This window comes from Nesoenas mayeri (assembly GCF_963082525.1).
Source record: "Nesoenas mayeri genome assembly, chromosome: 2".
Taxonomy (NCBI): domain Eukaryota; kingdom Metazoa; phylum Chordata; class Aves; order Columbiformes; family Columbidae; genus Nesoenas; species Nesoenas mayeri.
Window position 1 is genome coordinate 79457364 of NC_137543.1, and position 26038 is coordinate 79483401.

Sequence of the window (26038 nt, forward strand, 5' to 3'; positions counted from 1 at the left end):
TCTGGTTTAATTGTGTGATTGTAATATCCTCATAAGGAATTTGGCACCTTTCCCTAGAAAAAGTGTTTTAAATAATTTAGCTAATTGTCTTTCATTTGGTTTCCTAATTATATTAGGTGTATATTATTAAGTTTTCCCTGGCACACACTTTTATAAAGGAAAGGTAAACTTTTCATTCAGTCATAGCACTTCTGTGGTTTCCAGTACTTTCCATACTTAGTAAGAAAATTCAGAGCTGCTGTTTCATTTCTTGCCATCTGTAATTACACTAATCTGCTTATAGATATAGCCAAATATAGCTATATGTGGAAATATACACATATATGTTTGGAGACATAATGAGATTATACCAAGATTGAGATTCTCTGCTGGAGAACCAGAGTCTGAATCAGCTGCAGCCCTTGCCAAGGCAGAACATGATCCCTTGGTACAGGTGTTCAGCATCTCGCTCTTGTGCCTCCACGCAGTGCTACCAGTGCTCCTCAAAGCCGCAGTGAGATCTAGGTTGCTTTTGGAGTTTGTTCACACCTTTTCTAAGCAATGGCTTGTTGCAGCTGGTTAAACAACACTCTTTAATCCCTAGCTTTATTTTGAAACTCTCATTGACACCTGCCGTAGGTCAGTTTTCTCATCCTGAAGAACATAACAGAAACAAACAGCAGGGGATGATGAATCACAGCCGTGTGCTACAGCAGGATACTATTCAGTTCACGTGATTTGTACCAAAATTAGGATCAAAGCAGTTTAATAATGACATGCAATTATTCAGTAGTCAATGAACTGCTCGTTTGAGATCAGTATGAGTAATGCCACAGATAAATCACAACACTGAGCACTGAATAAATGTTAATAACCACCTACAGATAAACAGGTTTAACTAATCCCCGAAAGTTCTAGTCTCTCTTTCACAGCTGCACATACACACTTTACCAGCATATGTGGATTAACCCCCCAGCCCCTGCCCTATCTGGAGGTACAGCCACAACCTGCAGGAGATGTGGGTGCTCTCACCTCCTGGGGCCCCATGCTGTTCCTTGCAGCTGGCGAGGCTGCACCCACAGGCTTTCCTGCACCCCATGACACTCCATGGGGTCTGGGTCTCTGCCTGCAGCCACCTGTCTGAGAGCAGACAGCTCATGGCATCTGATTGGGATGCTGCTCTATCTGGCTGATGATTTCCTTCCTCTTTCAGGTGTCTGGTTGGAGGGTGATGATTTTCTTCCGATTTAATGTGATAAATTTGAGGAAGCATCCTCTGGTTTTATATGTTTTTTACACAAGCACAAATGGTTCACTTGCATTTCTATCTTAGAAGGCGATTTTACCCAGACCACTTGCAAAGTTTGGGCCATACCATCATCATGTGTTCCAAGGTTGCATTTTGGTATCAGCAGAAATCTCATGCTGCAAGGGCAGGGCACAGAAGCACACCCTCCATCCATACCTCGGTGTACTGCAAGGCTGCTAAAAGCAGTTCAAGTGTGATGAGATTGCTTCATGTTCTTGACATTCTGGAGTTTTTCTGTAAACAAAAATCTAAAATCCCTTCATGGATCAAATAGTTGTTCACAGAAAGGCTGGTGAGCTTGCTTCAATGTACTGCAGGCAGATGAGTCTTTGTTGTGTTAGAAGAAATGAAGTGATTTGCCAAAGGAGTGGGCTCTGCCAGCTGTTGTCTCAGCTGAAATAACTTATTCTGCCTGAATTGTTCCCCAGATATGGCTGCACTTGCATGAACCTCATTATACTCAGTAAAGAAGACTCAGTAGAATCACTAATGAGTGCTGTAGATATAAAAAGTAATGAAGAGAAGTGACCAGCTGGCTGGAGTGTGCAGGGCCCATGGCTCAGTCTCAAAGCAGGCAACCCACCTTTGTTTCAGAGGAAAGAAAAGCTGATGTCCATGCCTAATGATCAGCACTTGTAGGTAGAGGCACTGTGTACCTCTCCAAAGCCTTTTATTTTTGTGTGGTTTTCAAATGGGAACACACACTCTGTGTAGGGTATGAGCTACTTTCATGCTGTAAGTTTATGCAGTTAAATCACAGCCTGATGCTGTACTGGCAGAATTCAAACTGCAAAAGCCATGTGTGAAGAAGCTTTGTGGAGAGACAGACCATTGATAGCTTGTTTTCTGTCTCCAAGTTGATGTACAGGCATTCCATTTCAGTAGGTAGCAAACAAAAGACCTGTTGCATGTGGTATGGAGATGCTCCTATGGAGAATTTAACTCCTGGAATCCATATGGAAAGACTTCAGTGCTCTGTCACTAGAGAGACCTCCATAAGACAGAAGCTGCCACATGCTCTCCTGTCAGTGAAAGTGTCTGACTTCAAAATAAACAATTCTGTTGTCACCTCTGTTTCCTTCTATGTCCCATGTCAAAACAGTCAAATCAAACCAAACAGGAGAGATGCCTTGTGATGCAGACACTTCTACCCACAAACTGAAATGTGATCAAGAATTTGCAACAGATTTCACTGTCTTTTAAACTGGATAAGATATTAAATAGTGAAAGTTTCAGCATTTTGTGCTAGTCCTTGAAATACCCTCAGGGCTACAAAAGTATTTTCCTGAATTGCGTGTAATATCAGAATTATCGCTGCCTTGCACATGGCTCACGTGTTCTGTAAATGGAATTAAAATGAAGCAAAAAGTAAATGTCACTATAATTGCATTATAGTAGCTCAGTGGCCCAATGTTTGCAGTCTCATCTCACATCTTAATTCTACATTTCTCATACTGATACTTTCACAGTCCCATGTTACTATACACAGCACATACTATAAATAGTCATTAATCCAGTATGAGTGGAGTGTAGCTCAGTATAATGAAATGATGGGAATACTTTCCAGGCAATTACTGATGTTAGAAAAGCCTCTTTGCCATGAATAGAACAGAGAGAGTGAACCAACCTGGCAGTGTTTCAGATTTTGTGTGGGGTGAGGCGAATTGTGATCCTGTGAGATGCTGACTGCTCTGAACTTACAGTAGCCACAGGTACTCTGCACATTCCAGGAAGTACTCGGCATCCAGATACTGCAGCATCAGCCTCTTAGCTTGTAAATCCAGTGAGCTGGAAAATGTGAAGTCACTGCAGGTTTCTGAAACATTTCTTAATATAAATTCTCTTTACCTTCTCATTAAAAGTTTTAAAATGTGACTTTGTGATCCCTCTTTATTTGCTATGCTCCATGTTTCCAAATTATACTGAAAAAATGCTAAAAGTACCCTTTTTTGTGTGTTTGATAGTCTTTTCCTTGAAGTCTTGTGCAATTAAGAAGGAGAAGTTGAAGTCATCACCATAATTTATCCACCTGAAACTTCAGTACCTCATGGAACTGTAGTACAGTGTTAAATGCCTTTTCTAGAACCTGAGGGTTGTTACATGCCCCTTAATTTACATCACACATCCCATAAACACAACCTTGTCATCACTTCACTGCTTAAATATAGCACTAGATGCACCAGCTGAACACTGCTTTGCTCTCTTACCAGCTCAACGGAGCGTAACTTTCACCTGTGCTTTGTGTCAATCAGTTTCACTTCTGAAGTGTCTTATAAGGAAAAGTGTCAGTTGAACTGAAGGTACTCTGAGTGTGAACTCACTAGGACTTCAGTGCTAGTTTATTATAGTAGCTCAGGTAGTCCTTGTCCACAAACTTCACGTAGCACATCCTACCAAGGGATCTACAGACTCAACTCTGCATAGAGGGAGAATGCATGCCGCTTTTCCTGCACCGAGGAGGAAGACAAGCAATGAAGTACGCTGCTCAGGAGTCCCAGCACTGAGGCCAGTGAATGTTGTCTTTTAAACTCAAGTTAGAAGTTACAAGGATCTTCAGTATATTTGTTGTATTGCATGAAAAAAAAAGAGAGCATCTTAAGGAATTTCCACTGAAGCACAGCATTCTTATCAGCTCAGAGTTGCAGCATTTAATATGCTTCTGTACATCATGTACATTGCAGTGAACTTCATCTTCTTTTCTCCCCAAATGGAGTATGCATGTTATGAATCAGGAGTATAAAATCTGTAAAAGTGTGTACTGAAACAACCTTGACAAAGTTGTACCAAGGGCATAGCTTCTCAGCACAAAGAGTGTATCTGTGCCAACCAGACAGAAAAGAATGTTGCAGCTTTGCTGATGAGAATAAGCATCGATTACTCACTGTTACTCTGTCTGTCATTTTTCATGCACCCTGACAAATTCAGTAAGAGTTTTACTTCTCTGTTTTAGAAAGGCAAGGATGGGTGACAAATCAGGGCTGGCTGATGATAAAGGGTGGGAAAGTTCTTGGGTCAACTTGTCTAAACAGCAGCGTAAAACTTGTCTCCACTTCTTTACACCCTCCCTTTGGGTATTTATACAAATTGATAAGATCCCCCTGACTTTTCCCCATGATAACTTATCCCAGCTCTCTCAGCCTCTTCTCATATGTCAGATGCTCCAATTTCTTTATTTTCTCCATGGCATTTCTCTCCAGTGTGTCCATGTTTCTCTCACACTGGAGAGCTCAGAACTGGGGACTCCAGATGCAGCTCCACCAGTGCTGAGCAGAGGGGAAGCGTCACCTCGTTTAACCTGCTGACAGCATTTCTCTTAATGCAGCCTGGGATGCTCTCGGCCTTCTTTACGGTAGGGGCACATTGCTGGCTCATGTTCAATTTTGTGTCCATGAGGACCTTTTCTGCAAAACCATTTTCCAGCTCATTGGCCCCCAGGCTGTGTTGTTACATTCTTCTCCAGGTACAGTAATTTCATTTTTCTTTGTTGAACTTTATGATGTTCCTGTCAGCCCATTTTTCTCTAGCCTGTCAAGGTCCCTTTGGCAGCTCAGCCACTCCTCCAAGTTCTGTCAGCTGCAAATTTGCTCAAGGTGCGTTCTGTCCTTCTATCCAGGTCATCAATGAAGAGGTTAAATGGTATTAGCCCCAGCACACCAGTGCTGACTGGCTTCCGGCTGGACTTTGTGTCATTGATGACAAGCCTTTGAGCTCAGCAGTTCAGTCAGTTTTTGGTCCACCTCAGTATGCATTTATCCAGTCTGTACTTCACCAGTTTTTTTATAAGGAAGGTATGGAAGACAATCCCATCAATTGCAAACTTTATGTTCAGGTAAGCCTGACATTATCTGTCACAGGTGATGAGGAATTTTTAAGGTAGACTGTTTTTTCAGTGAATTCTGGCAAAAAGTGGCCATGATTTCTGCAACTACCAAGAGCCAGTGCTGATCTTCAGGGAGTTCTCTGGACTGGGGACAAACACTGCAGAACAAGTATCCCTTAAGCCAGTTCTCATTAATGGTTGTGTTACCAGCTGACATTTGCCTGCTCGAGCCTTTAGCATTTAACAATGAGAGTGATCATTTACAGTCTCAGTCACAAAAGGTGTTTTGAACAGGAGGATCAGGCACTAGTTGAGTTAGAGCTCAAGCTGGTGTAAGGAAAAAAACAAACTCTGCAAGATCCCCATGGTGTGAGATGAAGTTTGAAGATGCCTGGAATTACAGTGCAAAGGTTCATACAGTGCTTGTTTGAAAGCTGGACTTAAACTTTGTGCACTCTTTGCAGGAGGCATATTATAGTTATTTAATAGGATCAGAGAAGGGTTGAGGTTGGCAGAGACCTCTGGAGGTCATCTGGTCTAGCCCCCCTGCTCAAGTAGGGCCACCTAGAGCTGGTTGACCAAGACAATGTCCAGACAGATTATGAATATCTCCAAGGATGAAGATGTCACAACCTCTCTGGGCAACTTGTGCCAGTGCTTGGTCACCCTCACAGCAATGTTTCCTGATGATATTCAGAGGGAACCTCCTGTGTTTCAGTTTGTGCCCATTGCCTCTGGGCTGTCACTGGGCACCACTGTGAAGAGGCTGGATCTGTCTCCTGTACACCCTCCCATCAGTTATTTATATACATAGATAAGATCACCCTGCCAAGATCACTTTTTTCCTGGGCTTCGTAAAGAAAAGGGCTCTTCTGTCAAGGTACCAAATATTGCCATAAGCTGGTGACACTGAATCTGAGGATAAATGTGAAATTGCATATACAGCTCAGAATCAGTGATGGTGTTTAATATAATTAGGTTAGGTTAATACAAAAAATAAGAGGCTGAAGGATTTAGATAGTGTCAGAGTACTTGCTTTGAATAATAACTCTTTCAGCAATTGGGTAGATGTAAATATCACATTTCATTTTTCTGCATATTGATTTTGATTTAATGACATCAAAATGACATAAAAACAATTGGTGAATAAATGTGTTTATCTCATTTCAGTAAAATGAAATCACAATGCACTGAAACGCAATGATTACAGTCAGTTAATATTTGATGCACAATGAGGCAATTATTTATCATGGCTTTTAGTAGACTGGGAAGTTATTGAAGTTGCCATAAACACAGAGTTCTGAATTCTTCATTTGCTTGCATGCATGTACATCTGATACTCCTCAAATGTCAGAGTACCATATGCTGTTGCATATAAATAGGAGTCTGCAATTTATATTAATACATCACAAGTCACAGACACAGCAAGTGGGGCTTCAGACGGCAGGGCTGGGTTTAGAGGATGGCTCATGCACTGCTTTTGTAGCTAGAAGTACCATCTGTCTTGACACAGTCTGGGACTGCTTCACACTGGTGGTCAGGAATCCACGTAACTCAGTGCACTTGAGCTTGAGCCAGTTACACTTTCTAGTAGGAGAAAGCTGCCAGTGGCTGTCTCTCTCAGCTTAACTCCTGAATTTCTCATAAACAAAGTTTTAATCCCTGTGGTTCTGAATAAGCACTATGTGCTTGCTTAGTGCATCATTATATGAATATAGTGTGTATTTGTAATAGAAGAAGGGACTGCTGACTGTCACTCCAGGCTTCTTATAATGTGAAGGGTTTATTATGAAAAATCTTTGGTTTATGTATCTTTGTTAGAGAGGTGTTGGATAAGTTAGATTGTGCAGGTGTCCTGGGTTTCTGCTTTAGAGATGCACATTTCTTTTCTTTCATCCCTTCCAGAGTGTTCCTTTCATCGAGGTCCCAAAGGTGATTTGTTGGGGAACTGACTTTGGCCAGCTCTTTGCTGAATTTATTGCTTTGTCTGTAAGCGTAGTGGTATCATTGTGGGTTTGTAAGAAATGTAAAACTGTGGATTAAGTGAAGTTTTGTACCATTATTTTCTACCATTTTCCCTCCTTGGAGACCAGCTTTGCTTCCCCAGTTTGGCCACGTGTCAAAGGGAAAGAGGGATGCAACCCTAGAAATGAGGTATTTGCCTGAAAAAGGAGAAAATGCTTGCCAGGATGCTGGCTGGTGCTTTTGAAGGAATCTCATTCCTGGGAAAGAAAATAAACTTTGGAAACTGAAATATAAATGGATGTGAGTTGATCAGGAGCAGGTGTTGCAGGTCGACCTTTGGTTACGCTTTGCACAATTCTGCTGATTTTCTGTAATGTGTGGCCATCCTACAGACCCAGGCAGGGGTCTTCCTGATGGAGTGCCCCCTGGTCTGCAAAAGCATTAGTTTGGGAAGAAACACTTCTGGTGATCTGTAAAACCTGGAAAACTCTTACCGCCTCAGGGTAATCCTCCTGCAGGATTGGAAATTACTCACCTCGCTCACCCTGGAGTGTGCGAAGACATGGTAACTAACTGAACAGTTTTTACAGAAGAGTGTTGTGTTCTCTTTTCTGTTGGCAGCATTTTTTGTTATTATTTTGTTATCATTCCCTTACTGATAATTTAGCTGGCAGAGGGATACATCATCTGCTCTGGCATACGACTCCCCAGCTGGGACACTGGGTGGGCACTTGCAGGTGTCTCACAGGACAATCCAGAAGGACCTGGGCTGAGTTGATATTGGCTTTACTTTCTTATTTGGTTTTGAGTGTGGGAGTTTTGTTTGATTGTTTTGTTTTGCTTTACTTTTTTTGTGCTGTGTCCTATAATTTGGAGGTTTGTCTCTTCCCAGATTATCATCAAAGCCTATGTTTACAAAGCTTGAATTTATTTTAGGAAAGATATCTGGACTATTCTAAATTACATTGATTTAATGAATCTTTAGCATCTAAGCTTGAGCAAAACTTCATGGCTTTAAATATTTTGCTACTATTCCTTCTTCTGTTTAGCCTATTGCTTACCTTTTATTTTGGAGGCCAAATCCCGGATCCCCTGTTAATTTGGAAGTCAATCATTTCTGAGAGCTGTGCACTTCTAAAATGCTGGTATTTCATTATGAAAAGCAATGTTCTTTTACACGAATAATTCACTTTTGTTGAATATGCTGGAGAACAGTTATTCTTGGAGGATTCATTTGTCTGCTGTAGAGTTTGCTACCAACTGGATGCAAGTCATCTTGATTGCACAACAAATTGATTATACTGTCTGCTTTCCCCAGAGGCGAGCATGCCTCTGCTTTTTAAATTATTTTCCATTTAGAGCAACACACATCTACCAAAACTGCATTTCAGGGTTCTGCAGGTCCTCTTGGTTTTGATCCATGTGACAACTGGGAATTTTGAAAATGTTTCCCTCCCATAAATTTATGTCCAGCAACTTGCCTTGAACTTCTATAATAATGTAAACTGATATTTTTTTTTATTCCAAATTCTTCCACTTTTTGAGAGGTGAAGTAGTGGAACAGCTACACCTGTATGGAGCAGCTGACTGGATTCCTACATTTTGAAGTTGGCAGCCATTAGACATTTGTTCCAGTTTTCTTTATAAATTACCTAAAATACACATTCGCATCAACACAAACTTCATGTTAACATATCATTTAAAGACAGAGGAAGATCTGTTTGCTCCAACTCAGTGTCATTCTAAATCACTCGCTCTGCCCACGTATGTATAGCTTGAGAGGCAGAATTAAGCAATGTGCACTCATCTGTAAAGTGAGTTTTAAATGAAAAATTAAGATCAATACATTGAAAAGTGGAACACAGAAATATAAGTGTTGCCTAGTCAGGCAAGAAAGTGTTCTACCTGACAAAATTTTGACCTTGGACTATGTCAGAGTAATTCAAAGAAAAGGTAGAATGTAGCTGGAAGCCTGTTTCTCTGAATCATTCTCTGGATGAACTGAAAGATTTTTTGTATTTACCAGGGTGGAGTTCCTGCATTAATTAAGATTTTCTAACAGCTTGTCAGGTGTAGACAGAGAGAGGATGGAAGGCTTCTTAGCATGACCTTGAAATTAAGAAAACTTACTATGTTTTTCTTGTCTTATTTGTCTTAAGCCTTTAAACAGAAGTATATAGGAGATGGTTATATGTAAGCATCTCATGAATGTTTGTTTTCATCTTAACCACAATTGATTTGCACATTTCAAAGCAATGCATTGAGCAGCAAAGGACTGGATCCCCATAGGTGTGGTAATCCTGAAATGAAATGCTGAGTGTCCGGTCCATTGATGATCCAGTCTGGAGAACCCAGCAGGGCAGAGGATGCCACTCCATGGGGCTGGTCAGGTTGGGAGGTGGTAACTCGGAGTTTGGAGGAGGTAGATGAGGGGTTCTTCACCAGCCAATGGGTTCATCTGCAATAGCATTTTTGTTCAGCTCTGATGCTCATTTTTGAAATGACTGTCCCATTTGTCCCTTCTTACCATGCTTCAGTTACCACCACAAGGTGTATGAACCCAGTTACTTTCAGGTGAAACTAAAGCAAAAACTATGTGCTGACAGGACACCCAAAGCACCAGAGACAAGCCCTAGTGAGCATTCAGATTTGTGGATGAAATTAGATGACATCCAAAAGCTAACACCCACTTCCCAGGCCTGTGGCTGTCGAGTTCTCAGCAGTAAGTTTTTCTCCTTAGATCTCCTCTTTCTGGGCTGCTAGTGTAGACACAAACTAGCTCAGCTGGAGGAGGTCCCTGGCATACCACAAGGAGTTGGAAGAGCATCTGACCTGAAAGGGTTTAAGAAGGTCTTGTATTTAAGCATGTGTGGAATTCATTTAGGGGTAAGATATCTACTGAACTTGGAAAAAATGCACTGTCTCATCTATCTCTATGTAATTTCCCAGCAACAATGCACTGACAAACTCTTTCCTCAGAACTGCTGAGCTAGTGTCATCAGTGGTACTGAAAGCAAATTTAAGATGCTCTGACTTCATAAATTAATAGGTTGATTACTTATTTTTTCCCCTCAGTCTTCACATTTTTAGCTCTGTTCAAAAATATGGGGATAAAATTAATTCTTGCCAAATGGCAGGGGACAAAGTCAGCAGGGGTGGAATTAGTTCCAGCTTTTTGACAAATGCATTGTAAGGAAGAATTATTTGCTTAAAAAAACTATAATGATTACTTCACTTGCAGTGCTGTTTGACTATAAACATCTAGTGTGACTATGCCAGGAATGCAAGATCAGGTTTCCAAATGTGGAGGAGTTTATAGGCTAAAGAAAGCTGGAGCTCAACATCACAGGGTATTTACACCAGTATAATCCAAGGTGTAAAATGTCACACAGAAACTACTATGAAATGGCCTCAAATTTAAGCTAACATACCCCTCTTCCACGTGGTCTTGCAACAAAGTCTCTAGTCTTGTACAATAGGTACAGTTTCTTATTACATTCTATGAGAGGTTTTTAAAAACTATAAAAGGTTATTTTAAGTTCTGTGGAACTGTTCGGTCCAGGAGCATGTGGATGTGATTACTTCATGAGCTCCAAGGCTGCTCGTTCTTACACTGAAAAATCAATCTTTGTTGCAGGTCTTTGGTCTGAAAAAGTGAGTTGCATGACCTACAAGACCTCACAGGATAAGAAACAAGTTTCCATCTTTGTCAAAGTGTTTTTGTTCCCTTGGGCTTACTCTTCTTAAGTTTCCAATCTAATTCTCTGTGTTGGTAAGAATAAACTGTCTGGTAAGAGGGAAATAGTAGCTGTAAACTATCTCAGGTTTATTTAGACTTTTGAATGTCTGTGTTGGATGGACTAAATGAAATCATGACAAGGTGGCCACTAAAGAGTATAGTATATTGCATAGTTAGCACTGAGTATTTGTCAACTGTGAGGATGTTTCAAGGACCTTTTAAGGATCTGCCTTGCTCTTCCCTACAGTATTTGTTACCATGTTGCTAAATTTTTCCATACCTCTGCAGAAGTGATCTGTTTGAATTTAAATGAAACACAGAACTACCAATATACAAAGGAATGGGACAAAATTTGTGACACTGGACCTGCAGTATCTTTGGAAAGCTGAAAATGAGTACAATATGAGAAGGTTGCTCAGTACTCAAAATGCTCTTGAAAAAACAGAAGATTAAGGAGAGAGAAAAGCTACCACTCTCTAAGGAGACAGGTATGGGGAAGATGGATAGATTATATAAGCATGGATGAAGAAAATAAATGCCAGGCAGCTGCATGACACATAAGAATCCGGGCAGTTCATCAGATCACCTAGTGAATGCATCATCCTTCTGAGACCGATGAAGTCTGAAAGGCTGACAGTGTGGTTTCTGTGACACACAGGTGAGAAGGACTTGACTTCAGCCATTGTTGGTGAGGTGCGGTAGTGTGCAGTACTCAGTTTGGAGAGATGTGCTTTAAGAGAAATACACAGATTATAGGGAATATCTAAAGGAGAAACTAGGAGTGATGTGAATATTAGAAATGTGACTAGGAAGAAGGGGCCGAAGTTCGAGCAAATGCATGTGAGAAATACTGGAAGGAAGAGTGGAGACCTCTCACCCTTTGCAGTCCCTAATAGAGGGGCAAGAAAGAGTTTCTTATATGAGTTGGGTAAGAGGAAAAACTTAGAAACTTGATAGGTGACAACACTGGAACAGCCACCTCAGTGAGTCAAGTAATAGCTGTCCCTGGAAGTTAAGAATAGGGCAGACATGCATATCGGAGATGATTTAAGCATACTTGGTTGTACTTGGAGAGCAATGAGAGAGCTCATCCAACTCCATTTTTCATTCCGTACATTATTGATTGTAAAAGGTTGCAAAATCACACAGATATCTCTGCTGAGCAACCCTTTCCTCTGACATTCTTGACCGCTGCAGCCCCATGTGTGTTTGCATGGTGAGTTTTGTTCCAGCTCCCTCTTTGCTGTCATGTGCTCTTCGATTCCTCTCAAAATCTGGGAGCTGGGAGGAACCGAGGTCAGCAGGTTACCTCAGCCTGCGAGAAGCACTCGAGAATGTTTGCAATGCAGAAGATGCTCTTTTGTAGTTATCACCTTATCTGGGACTTCATTGTGCCCAGGGCCTTAGAAAGAAAATGTCCGTGTTGTAGCCTGCTGCCCTCACTATTTCTTTTCTTAATCTCCTCTAAGGGCACTCATCCATATTTGACATCTGTCTGTCAAATTCACAAGTCTCTCCTTGAATCGCCCTGCAGTGTTCCCCCTGTAGAAGCCTGTCAGCTGCTTCTGTTTCCCTTTGCACTGTGGACTGTAGCTGCTACAACCATTCAGCTCCCACATTCCCCAGTCCCTGTGAAAGGAGTACTGCACAAAATTGGTGGTATCATGGTAAAAATGTGGAGTCCATACCTGCATTGCACTTAGTAAAATACTCAGTATCTGTGCCACACTGTTATTGAAGAGATGCTAATTACTATGTACTAAGTTTTGTACTATGCATAAATGCTTCTTGCACACAATATTTTGCATCTAACATTTTGACAAAAACACCAGTTGCCTTTTATTTTTCTCAGCTATGCTGACTTTTCAGAGCCTGAATGTAGCTTGGTTTAATTCTTGCTTTAGCTTTGCTAAAAACCTCAGTGGCGGCAACAGGTCAACATGAAGGTTCCTTTCTAGTTGTCAGATGAGCATCTGAAGTTTGATTTATTTTTACCAGCATTTTCTTTTTAATTTTGTTGTCTTGAGGGGCTCAGTATAGGATTCACTTTAAAAAAGGCACACCTGCAATGCCACAATGGAAGCTGCAGTTGAATGGAGTCACACTTAAAGCATGGAAAATGGTTCAGTCTCACAAAGTTCATGCTGGGGTTTGGACATCGAGTGACCCATGTTAATGTGCATGGCTGGACTAAAGAAAATACAACATTGTTTTCACTCTCTGGTTCTGAAATTAGAGGCTGCAAATTGTCAATGTCAGAAGGAACAGATACTAGATCTTGGTTCAAATAATATATATTTAAAGGCTCTTTTTCCACAGATGTATGTAGTAATTGGGAAACAAACGGGGAAAAAAGAAATCCTTTGAAATAAACCAGATTCCTGATGGAATAAGCAAACTCCCTCCAGTGCATTTTCTCCCTCTATGTCAGCTTTTATAGTTCTGTTTCTGGCATGCATCTTTTGAGATTTCTTTAAAGATTATTAAGAAATTTTCTCTTACATCAACAAACAATTTTCAGAGCCTGAGTAAAGCTTTAATAAAAAGCATCTTGCACAGAAGATGGGTAACTGGGGAAGCAAAGAGGCAAAAGAGGTTGTAGGGTAGGAAGCACAGGGCTGGTTTGTAGTTTGTTTTTTACCTTCCAGGATCACCAAACTGTAAAGCCACATTTTGGGCTTGTGAACAACTGATTCTTTCAGGAAAATAAATGCTTGTATAGGGTGTGTAGGTGGAAAGATGTGTGTTGAGAACTGCAATCAGTAAATTCATTGGCACTTGCAGGGTCATGTTTATGAATGTCACACTGTCATGAAGTAGCTCTGTCTCAGACTGACTCAGCCTGTTAGCAAATGGTGAAGAACAAAATTTGAAGGAAACCCCTAAGGTTCAGATAGTGCTATAGGAAGCCTCTCCCAACAATGCTTGAAAATCCTGGAAAATGTACAGTAGAGCAAGTGTTTTGCTGAAGCTTTAAACACTAGTAAAAAGCTTTCCAAGTTTTTGCTGGCAAAAACTTCTGGACTCACCTGCTATTTTTTTCTTTCCCCCTTAGGGGTGCACAGCGAACAGTAAGCGGGAAAACCTCTGTCCAGAGTTAATTCAGCTGAGCTACCAGCAAAATTCCTGTCTGAGAGCGTATTGCATTACGGGCTCAGCAGACCAGTAACGCCCTCTCAACTCTCTTGTTTAAGCATAGTGACAACACTAGAGGCTTTTTCCAAAATACTTTGTGGTGAGGAGACGGGGTGCGTGCGTGTGTATATGTCTGTCTGGAAGCCCATGCCTCGAAGGTGAGGGCAGCAAATTTCACAGGACGCACCTTCAGGATTGAAAATAAAGGAAACACAGGATGCACATCTGGAACTGCCATAGTAATGAGAGAATTAAGAGAACATGAAGTAAGCACGGAGCATACTCATAAAACAGAAGGTCAAACCCTTTTTAGCTCTAGGTCTAAGTTAAAAATACATTTTGGTAATTCATTACATGCCCAGAATGTCTAAGGTATTGATTATTCACAATGTGCTCAGGAGTGATGAAGGAATGCCTCTTTTGGTCCAAAAGGAGTGGAGGTGAGCCGTATTAACTTGGTGCTTTGATCACCAGGGGAGGTGGGGAGAATTAGGGAGTATTAAACACTTTTTTATATTTAAGTAGGAATGGAGAGTAGGAAAGATTGTAACCCTGCAAAGATTTGTAGGTGCTTTCAACAATAACTGAATAAAAATGGATGTTTTCAAAATATGCTGTCTTAGAGGAGGTAATCATTCCCACAGCACTACAAATTGTTTGTAGCAGATGTTAAAAAACTACTTTTTTTGCTTTTGCTTTTAGTTCCATCTGTTTTGTGGTGTAGAAACAAGTGTTTGTTCTTTGTTTTATTTATATAATTTTGTTTTGTCCTTTTGTGCTGGTTTATGTAAAAAAAATCCAAACAGATAAACAACAAACAAACAAAAAGCCCAAAGCAAATGAAAAAATGAAAGGAGCAGGATTCACAATGCCAAATACGTGTAGTAGTGGTAGATATATTCTGCACTTGGAAAAATGTGTATTCTTTTATATTAGAATTATCCTTGTCTCAAAATCTCAAGCGAAGAGCAATAAGTAAAGGCTCCAAGTCTGCCACATCTTCTGCACATGTTTAACTTCAGGCACTATCATTGCTTTTGGTGGTAATGTGAGGGAGGTCAAACATATGGTAAGTCCTTGCAAAAATTAATCTGGGGGACTATTGCCTAAGTGGTCTGTGGAGTCAGTGCTTGTCTGCAGGAGCCTGGCTGCTGCTGGGGGTTTGTTGTGCTTTTTTTTTAATCTCCAGCTGTAAATCTCATTTTTAAAATACCAGAGTATACCAGATGCTTTCCAAATAACACTCCTCGATGCAATTATTTGCAATAGCTGTCAAGGGGGTATTAGGAGGTCTCAAAGGGGAGCAGAGTGTCTGCAAAACCCACTCTGCATTGAGATATGGTTCTTGCTCAAAAATACACAAATCCCTAGGTTAGGTCCATGTAGCCATAGCATAGACTCTGAAGCCTTGAAGAAAATGTTTTTCCTGTCACTAAGTTTCTAAGTAAAACAAGATACAGAAGAGGAAGGGGGAAAGAGCTGAGTAGTGCAGGATTTTTCTTCACAGTGTGACATGGTGATTTTGATCTCTCCTCAACTAAACTAGGTGATCTTGGGTAAGCTTGGGTAAGACTTTGTCTCGTGTTCTTCAGTTAAGTATTTGTGCTTCTCTCCCTTGCAGACTGTGGTTGCTACTGATGTAGCTACTGAGATCAGAGCATGTCTGTGCTGGACTAAGTAAAAGCACGATGGGGAAATTCATGTAGAATACACTGATCAAATTCATCAAAAATGTATTTCATTTTAAAACTCTGCATAAACGCAGATTTGGGCAGGTTTGTTGAATGCGTTTCTGGCTCTACCTTGCTTAGCCCCATAGCTTTGCTCTCACAGTCACAGAGATGTAAAATCAGTGTTACTTAAGGAGGTGGCTTTGCACACTTCCCTGAAATGTCTGAACACTGAAATGATAGCAGAAGATGTGACGTGGAGGGAAGTTTGGTGCTCTGAAAGCACTGTTCTTACTCCATTAATTATATTTGTTATTCTACTGAGCACTAAATTGTGGTTCCTCTATTGGTCTCTAGATGAGATAAGTACTGAAAGGTCAGAGTTGGAATGAGTGTGCTCAGCAGAAGCATTCATCTCTCATACAGTGGTTGCATTTTGTGTGGTGTACTGCTGAAACATCTTAGGATCTCTAAATATACTGCCCAGGGCATTTTCTTGACTATCAAAATTATATCCTAGTTTTCTTCCAGTCTTTTACTTGCTTTGCTTGGAGAGCTGGGGGCAGTAGTGGAAATGACTCATAGGCAGCAATGTCAGCATGGAGGGGAACCAGTTGAAATAATCTTACAGCAAAGACATCCTTTCTTAGTAGCAGGTGCCCTTTATTTTTGTGCTTGCTTTTTGCCAGTAAAGTGAAAAAACAAAGGTAGAAAATTGTTTTGTGGGCTTTTTTTTTGAGTTGACTGCTTCCAGTGTGACAATTAGCCCTAGCAAAAAAAGCAGGTAAATTTTGTGCAACAGCTCTGTAAGAAGTTTCTGGGTACACCGTTTCTTCACCATTTACTTTTCTGGGCTTTTTTTTTTCAAATCCAACTGAAGTTCACTTCAGTCTGTTGGAAAGGAATGCTTTCTGCGTGCACATGGAGAGGCACAGCCAACCCCTTTCACTGGGCTCTTGGTTGAACTGCTGAGTCCTGGTTTGCATGAATAAAAAAATTAGTTTCTTTAAGGACACAATGAAAGTAAGTGTATGGGGTTGTGCTTTTCCCATCTGCCCAGATCTGGTGAAGTAAGTAGTGTTTGCCTTGTAAGCTTTTCTTTGGCCTCACACTGAATGGCTGGGGGAGCCAAGAGATGAAGGACCACAGTGTCCCTTCCCTAACAGCCCATAGCTGCCCAGGTAGTGCCAAGGTTATGGGCAGTTGCTGTCTGTCATAAAAGCCAGTGACTCAAATGTGCTCACTTCTGGCAATGTTTAGTTGAAAATATAAATAATTAAAATCCCTTGACTTCCTCTGTCTTCTCCTCTTTATCACAGGGCTCAGACCCACAGCCCTACCTTTCTAGCATGGCTTTGACAGTGGAGCTAGAGGTGCATCTCTGTCATGCACCCAACACTAAGCTGAGCAGTGTTTTTTTGGAGTATACTTCAAGATAGATGTTGAAATACATGTTTCCTCACTCCTTCTGGTAAAAATGTCTTCTTAACCCCAAACAAACCCCAAAGCCTATCACACTTCATTAACCAACAGGCTAGTGCAGTGCTGTGCTGTGCAGAAAGCTCTGCATCTGCCCACCACTTACTGAAATCGTATGTTTTGTCTTCCAGACTCCGACCTGAGCATGCGGACACTCAGCACACCCAGTCCAGCATTAATATTTCCGCCGAATTCCCCTGGTTTCCAAAATGGCAGAGGGTCATCGACGTCTTCATCCTCAGTCACTGGGGAAACTGTTGCCATGGTCCACTCACCTCCTCCAACCCGTCTCACTCATCCTCTCATCCGGCTGGCATCCAAGCACCAGAAGGAACAGGCCAACATCGACCGGCTGCCCGACCACTCCATGATCCAGATATTCTCCTTCCTTCCCACCAACCAGCTGTGCCGCTGCGCCCGGGTGTGCCGCCGCTGGTATAACCTTGCCTGGGACCCCCGACTTTGGAGGACTATTCGCCTGACCGGCGAGACAATCAACGTAGACAGGGCTCTTAAAGTGCTGACCCGGAGGCTTTGTCAGGATACACCCAACGTCTGTCTCATGTTGGAGACGGTAATAGTTAGTGGCTGCAGGCGGCTCACAGATAGAGGACTCTACACCATTGCCCAGTGCTGTCCAGAACTGAGGAGGCTGGAGGTGTCTGGCTGTTACAACATCTCCAATGAGGCAGTCTTTGATGTCGTGTCACTGTGCCCAAACCTGGAACACCTGGATGTGTCAGGTAACAGGAAATATTTCAATAGGGGTGCCTCTGATTCTAAAATCCTCATGCTGGCCAACTCCCCGGCCCTATACCTGTACAGCGTTTCCTTTCTGTATTGTCTTTCGAAGTAGGAATGCACGCCAGTGTCCTAACAAAGTGCTGGTGAGACAGGCACCACTAAAATCTCAGCACCGCAAATGCCAGCAGTACCCCTTGAGTGGCCAGGCCTCATCCCATGGAGACAAGCTAACAGAGATGGCCCATTCAAATAGCAGGAGTACTTTTCATAGATTTTTGCACAAAGCAGCCTTACAAGAGGCCACTTTACAGTCAGTGCTACATCATACCCTAAGGGCTAGTTACTTCAGCAAAATTTGTTTTATTGTTTTCATAGATGTATGATTTGTATGTCAGTTATATAGATAGAATGTATAGATCTGTCAAGTGGCTTGAAAAGGAGTTCAGAATCAGTGCTAGGCTTTTGTCTGGATATAAATATCAATTGTCAACCCTAGCTAAACTTCAAGGTCCCCTTGTTTTCATTTCTAGTTTAACCAGACTTTCCTAACTTGGACTTTTTTTTTTTAAACAGTGCCTACAATTGCTTATTGGCTTTCTGCTTTTCCTTTCACCCAGTTGCAATGTATGCTGTACCTGTTTAGATCAGCAGAAATATTTTAGACAAGTTTCCTTAGACATATTTTTTTTCCCAAGGTCAGCCTGTTTCCTGTTTGTAAATAGATTGGCACTTAATGGAAAGGATGCAGACAAGCAGAGCACTGAAGCAAATTCAATGTTCAGCACTTATGTTGTGATCTCACTTGTTAGCAGTCTTACGTTGTTATTAATCAGCCGGACCAGATTTACCATTGCAGAAGTACTAATGGCAACAGGCAGGCCAAAGTGGGGATAGGAAGCAGTGCTATTGAGTCACTGGTACCCGGAGGAAGTGATTTTTCCAAGGTTGCCAAAATGGTATGCACTGGTTTGCTTTATTTTTTCTTCCTTTTAGTTTTTTTTTAACTGATTTAACCACCTGTTTCACCTAATATTCCTATGTCATGGAAGGCATCAAAACAAATAACAACTAATCAGAATTATTCACTTTTTGTGATTGCTCTCTGAAACTGCCAGGTGATAAGGAGTCTCTGTGGGGCTCCACAGGAGTCCTGTCACACAGAGTCTATTTGTAGTGACCTCACATATGAATTGCTTATTATCAGTACATACTGACATCAGTTCTGGATTGCTCACCACATGTTCAGGTTGAAGCATCTCCAACACCGGGAGAAAATGTGTCTGTGTGATTTGGACCTAGAGCTTTGTATCGCTTTGCAAGCTGGCTATATGCCTGGCATATTTTTGCTTTTCTTACTACATTTTCTAGTGTGGTAAGGAGAGTTGAATGGCTCAAGTATCCTGGGCCTGGAGTGACAGGACAAGTGGAATTGCTGAGCGAGGGTGAACTGCCTTGGCACACCATGAGTGTACCTGAGGCCTTTCCATGTAGGTGGCTGAAAATACTTTGCTCCACAGCTCCTACTGATGGAGATGCTATCAACCAAAGGTGGATTTTTCCAAAGCAGGGAAAATAAAAAGATGACATCAGGTCTTGAAAAAGGTTATTTTGGGGTCTGTCTTCACCTGTGGTTTTCCCAAGCCTGTAGCTTTCAGACCTAGGAGATGGTGTCTGTCCCTAAGAGCTCATCAGTTTGGTCCTAAGTGTGTAGAGGGCAAGTAAAATACCTACCTTCCTTGACTTTTGTCTGATCAACGAGACAAGAATGTAATTTTAATCTCACATTTTTATAAGTTGTCCTTTCTTTTTGGAGCAGGAGAAGGAAAAATCCTGGATTTTAACATGCTCAGAAGTGTTTGGGTTCAGACATGGTTTTTGCTGCATGCGCCTGCATATGAATTGAGGAAAATTGGTCTCCGGGGTCTTGTTTTGAGTCCACTTTTTTCGTTTTGATGTGGGTAATTCTGGAGGATGTTTTGGAAGCAGGATTCCATTTTCCCCTCCTTCTGTCTGTAGTTAGAAGGACAGGCTTGCACCTACACGCAGTTCTCAGGACTGAAGTGATCCATTGGGTTGGTTTCATACTGAGCAAGAGAAGTTGGGTGTATGTGCTGGGGGTTAATGCTATACTTGTAGCTAGTTAATTAAAACCCAGTTCACAGTTGTACATCTAGTTGAATCCCTGTCCCCCTTGCACGGTTACTTGGCAGCAATAACGCACCAAAATCTTTAACATCAAATCCAGATGTTTGTATTAACTTTCAGAGTTTTCCACAATGTAAGTTCTGTCACTCTCTGCATCCACTTTGTGGGCAGGTCTGATATATCTCTAGAAACTGGTGGAGCTTGACTGCAAGTTATTATCTAACATGCTAGCCAACATTTTTTTTCAATCTGTTTGGAAGTTTCTCCTCCCTTTTAAAAATCAGTTATACTTACTTGATGGAAAATACTGTTACAAGAGATTTGTTTTTACCTTTTTTATTATTGAGGACAGAAAAATTGTTGCAGACCCAGGAACCTGTCATTTTGCCTAAAAATCAGGCAGCTCTATATCAACATGGACTCTTTTTCTAGTGAAACCATTTTGAATATCCTTCCCATGAAATATTTTACAGTGTAGCCAAAGTAACCAGACAAGGCGATGCTGAGCTTGTCAAAACAGTGATCACACACTGATGTATGTGACTCCAACCCTGCTGTGAGACTTCTGACCTCTTCACTTTCTAATTATGATCATTAAAGCGTTCCCCCTTATTGGGTCCTCAACAGACAGAACGTTCTTCTCGGCCTTGTGGACTCTTCATTCTCACTTAGCCAGATTTTAAAATTGAGTTCTGGTCAGCATGTAAAATATCCAGACTGACTCCTCGATCCAGCAACCTCCTCAGGCAAATGCAATAGAGACAGCTATGGTCCAGCAGAACTCTGCCTAGGTGCCAGCTTCTTTTGTGGGAACCCAACTCAAGGCTGGAGACTCCTGTATTTTGTAGCACCTACTCCAAAGAACATCTTAGAGGTGAAATTTTTCACCATTAGAATTGTACTGCTCCCCCTTAGAAATCACTTTGCATTATTAAGCATGTACGTAACACTTACTTGAAGACATACATGTTTCCAAAGATTGCACCATAACATGGACAGATCTGCAACATGGTCTGAAGAGGAAATAACAACATTCAGTTTTAAGATGTTGTTCATTGAACAAAGTGCTTTTCTTCAAGGTCCCAGAGCTTCTGCATGACCTGTGGACAATTTGCCTATATGGCATTGTATGAGGCGTAAGGTAAAATTTGCATCTGTTCAAATAAATCAGAAGCCTAAATTAAAAATCCAGCTGCAAATTCAAATGATGAATGTAGAAATCTTAATTGTAGGTGGCAAACTGTTTCAAGTCCATATCCCATACTTCTTAGAGCATCTGTGTTATCTGGATTGTCTCAAAAGGTTGTTTTCCCTTTTTGTTTTTAAGAACAGAAGCATATTCATAATTTCCACTAAGTGTCTGAATGAGAATCTGTTGTATAAAGTGGTATTGGTTTGAGTTATTGAAGATTTTGAGTTGGTCTCCATATATTGTCATGCTCTTTACTTCCAGACTACAGGATTTGTGCAGCACTTCTGATAGACAGAGCTCTAAGGTCATCATCCTAGTGTTTCTAGCTTTTCATGGTTCACTTCATCCTCATTGCCCAGTGTTTCAGCAATACAGAAAAGCTCCTTTTACCCCTACCTGAGGGCACCTCTTTAGGCGTAAGCTGAATAATTTGTCTGAGCAAGCATTTATGGCTAATGCTGTTGAGCCTTGGTCAGTAGCAGGTAGACCTTCCATTCCTCCTTGCAGCTGTTACCAGCTACACTAATGCAATGTGCCCAGCTGAACTTGGCACAGAGAATTTCCCTTCAGGAGCCAGAGACTGTCAGTTCGCATGGCAGCAGAAACAGCACTTTCCAAAAAAAGCTTTAATTCCCTACCATGCACAGAGTGGGGTTACAAATGGGGGAAGTCTGTGAGCATGTTTTTCCCTTTAATCTAGGTCTTCATCTTTACATGCAAGGTCTGGTGATTCTCTTCTACTCTAGTTACCTCCATTCATGGCCAGACTTTCTCACTTGAAGCAGTCCTTTTCTGCAACTGTCCATGTCCTCTCATGCTCCTACCAGTCTGTTGGCTTCTGCTGACTCTCCTCATTCTTCTTAGGTTACCCAAATCTCCACCCTTCTGCAAGCACGTAGTCTTGCCATAGTTTTGCATCCTTCCCACATTGGAGGCTTGGGGCTGAATTCACATCTGTTTTCCAAATGCTATTTGGAGGGTGGATGGGGTTTGTCTTTTTTATAATGTGGTTGGATGGTGAAAGAGCCTCTGATGTTGGTTTACAAACTCCACCAGTCAGCAGTGAGACTGCCTCCGCTCAAAAAACTGCATCGGTTGTCATGTAGTACCACTTTCTCAAATTGTCACTGGGCTTGTATTGCAGTAACAGATCATAAACTGTCCCTAGATAAACTGAGGACCATCAGTTTACATTTGGGATATGGACAGAATTGGTCTGTTGCTTTGCTGGTACTCAAAATCCCAAAGAAAGCTCACTGACTCCAGTGGAGTTTATTATTTCCTCTGCTGTGGGGACACATCACAACAAATCCAGACAAGTCAGGCAGGATGATTCTGCTCTTGCAACATGAAGATATCTTCGTCACATCCAGCATGCAATCTCATGCCCGTCTTTCTGGTCTTGCTGTGTTATTTGTTTCCACTGCTTGCTTAACCTCGCTGTGTTTTTCCACCTAGGCTGCTCCAAAGTGACATGCATCAGTTTGACCCGCGAAGCCTCCATCAAGCTGTCTCCCTTACATGGGAAACAAATCTCCATTCGCTACTTGGACATGACAGACTGCTTCGTTCTGGAGGACGAAGGACTGCACACCATTGCCGCTCACTGCACTCAACTGACCCACCTGTACTTGCGCCGCTGTGTCCGCATCACTGACGAGGGTCTCCGCTACCTGATGATTTACTGCACGTCCATTAAGGAACTGAGCGTGAGCGACTGCCGCTTTGTCAGTGATTTCGGCATGCGTGAGATTGCCAAGCTGGAGTCGCGCCTCCGCTACCTTAGCATCGCTCACTGCGGCCGGATCACGGACGTGGGCATCCGTTACATAGCCAAATACTGCAGCAAGCTGCGCTACCTCAATGCGCGGGGCTGCGAGGGCATCACGGACCATGGTGTGGAGTACCTCGCCAAAAATTGCACAAAACTCAAATCGCTAGATATTGGCAAGTGCCCTCTGGTCTCAGACACCGGCCTGGAGTTTCTAGCCCTCAACTGCTTCAACCTGAAGCGCCTGAGCCTGAAATCGTGTGAGAGCATCACTGGGCAGGGCCTGCAGATCGTAGCCGCCAACTGTTTCGACCTGCAGATGTTGAACGTGCAGGACTGTGATGTCTCTGTGGATGCTCTGCGGTTTGTTAAACGACACTGCAAGCGCTGTATTATAGAGCACACCAACCCTGCCTTCTTCTGAAAGGACACCCCACCCCTGTCATTCCAATGCAGTATTAAAAACACTGATGTATAAACACACACTCCCATATTCAGTAATGCTGTCTTTTCTATAGCTCACGGGAGTCAGCTTTTATTGTATGTTGTGGGTGAGGGGGATTTCTAGAGGACTGTTTTGTTTGCTTTTTGTATGATCACTTTTTAAGGTGCCGTGGGTCTCTGTGGAGAGATTGCCTTAATGCAAAAGCAATGAGTGCCCAGCGTCCCCACTGGGGTGCCCTTTCCAAAACAGCCATGATCTTCTCCCAGGTTACAGTAGCTACCTCCAAAGGAAATAGCACATAACCTCTCCTTTGGAAATGCTACTAAGCTGTGTCAAATACATTTGAATTCCAGCTGTGCTCATGAAGCTGACTATGCAATATGTGTCTGTGTTCCCCAGCTTAGCCCCATATGGCTGATACAGCATCCTCGTGTCTCCAAGTAGTTTCTCCTTGGTAGTCATCCATTGTAATCCCTCAGGTAATACTGGGTAATGTTCTTAAACATACCTGATTGAGGCAGAATAAGACCTGCTGGCCATTGCCAAGCACTCTGCTGGGTGAACCTGGAGATTGTGGCCATGCATGGATTTTTTTGGAAAGCCCAGCTCCAGGCCACTTGGGCATCATCACTACTTGCCTTCATTTCTGAATCCACCCTCTCCTGCATGTCTGGTACCACCCTCTGGCAGCAGATAGGGACTTCTGGCACTGATAAGTGGTGACACATTCACCCGAGTGAAGGAAAACAGATGAGATATTGGTGGCCTGGCAAAAGGAAAATTCAGCAAATCAGCCTGAGAAGCTGCTGTAATTCTGCAACAAGCTGAGACAGCACTGCAGTACACCGGGGACTCGGGGGCGTTGCAGGGCGGCTTGCACAGAGCAGTCCCAATTGCTGTGCCACATTGTTGTCACTGGAAAGTCTGTCCTTGTTCCTTCTCTGTGTCTCTTCAGCAGCCGTGGCACCGCTGCTGTTGACACTCCCTGAGCAAACCAGGCATATGCATTGAGGTAAATTCAGTATGTGCCTTAATACACATAGGAAGCCAACTCTTTCCTGTGGTCTTCCAGTTCAAAGGATAAATGGCTGATCTTGAGACTTCAAAGCCTGATGTTAGATAACACCCTTGGGGACAGAGGGGCTTAAAGCATTATCCACACTAGGTTTAGATTTTGTAAAACCTCGTCTGCGTGTGTTCCCTCAGGTTGGAGAAGCAGCTGCTGTTCAACAAGGAATTAAAGCACCAGCGTTGCCCTGTGTCACTGGGAGCCCCTTGTACTCTCATGGTCACTCTTGCTCATGCAGGAGTGGTTTGGTGGTTCCCCCTTCTCACTGCCTCCTTCCCCGGAGCGTGTGGTCATTTCATGGTTACTCTCTTCACAGTTTTCTGGCAGCCGTTTCTCACCATTTTCACATGTAATACTCCGATCTAAAAGCCAGACACATTAAGGGTGATGATATTTTCAGTCAGGCCCCCTGTGCCTGACTGACAGGTGAATTCATATGTTCGGCTCAAATACTATAAATGTCTCAGTAGAGAACGTAAGAAGGGAAGCACCATGTCTGGTTTTCATAAGCAGTAGTTCCATCATCTCCAGACAACACTAATAAAATCATTGATATGAAGTGAAAATCCAGATGCTCAAGAAAAAATACATAACTGCTGAGGAAATAGTTGTAGCGATGCTCTCTCAAATTACAAAAAAGCAATGGTTTGGATGTGTCCCTGCAGAGGGAACTTGTCCTGCTGCTGCAAAAAGTCCTGTAACTTATGTATGTTCCTCCAATTTTGAGTTTCTTACCATACAGGATGTCATCAGCTCTGAATTATAAATCAGATTGTAGTAAAGCAAAGAAGGCCATGGAAAATGAATTTGTCATTGCTACTACTACTGGTCAGTGACTAATAAGGGGTGATACCATCCTTCGACCAGCTAATATCACTTTGGTTTTCCTTTCTGTATTTTTAAAATTAGAGATTCTTTTCCAGCAAGTAGTACAGTGTATTTTATCTGAACCAGCTATATACTCTCTGTTTATCCTTTATCTCAAAATGGCCCCAAGGATAGTTAAATGTTAAGCCCATTCCCGAGGATGATGGGATTTTGAGCCATTTGCACTCATGAAATATAAGGCCTCATTAGTAACATTTAACTGTTTATTAAAAAAAAAAATTAAAAAAAAAGAAAATAAAAATAAGAAAAAGCTACTTTTCTGGCTATGCTAAATTGAGTGAATAGTGCTACATGATTTTAAGGTTTCTAATGTTTAAATTGGCCTGTACTGTACAAATCTCACTATAAAGCCTTAATTTGCTACCAAGAAATAAAGCAATATATTGGTAACTGATGAGCGTTCGTCATTGTTTGCGCTGATTAACTTCTGATGAAAAAGAAAATATTAAATACTTGTAAAACTTTTCTTGAAAGGGAGGTAGGTGAATGAGCACATCAGCATCTCAGGTAGGTGGATGACTATATTAAGAAAGGAAAAAAAAATTGCTATAGATTGTGACCTTGTCTATCTGTCTCTTTAAAATTTGGGTTTCCTCATATGCTTCTTCTTGACCCTGAAACAGAATCAGTAACTGAAGTGCAAGTAAAAGCAAAAATAGTATATAAAAAGCACATGCATAAAAACTTC

General features: G+C 41.9%; 1 protein-coding gene across 1 annotated transcript in view; it reads left to right on the forward strand.

Annotated features, from left to right (window-relative positions):
• The window catches only part of FBXL7 (F-box and leucine rich repeat protein 7), a gene marked incomplete at its 3' end in the record, with an annotated part of 182769 nt that extends 159397 nt beyond the window's left edge, over positions 1-23372 (forward strand). Inside the window, exons 3-4 of the mRNA XM_080338608.1 lie at positions 17228-17839; positions 22636-23372. Of these exons, the coding sequence (XP_080194734.1) occupies positions 17228-17839; positions 22636-23372 (1349 nt within the window). The remainder of the gene's footprint in view (positions 1-17227; positions 17840-22635) is intronic.
• Positions 23373-26038: the final 2666 nt, after the last annotated feature.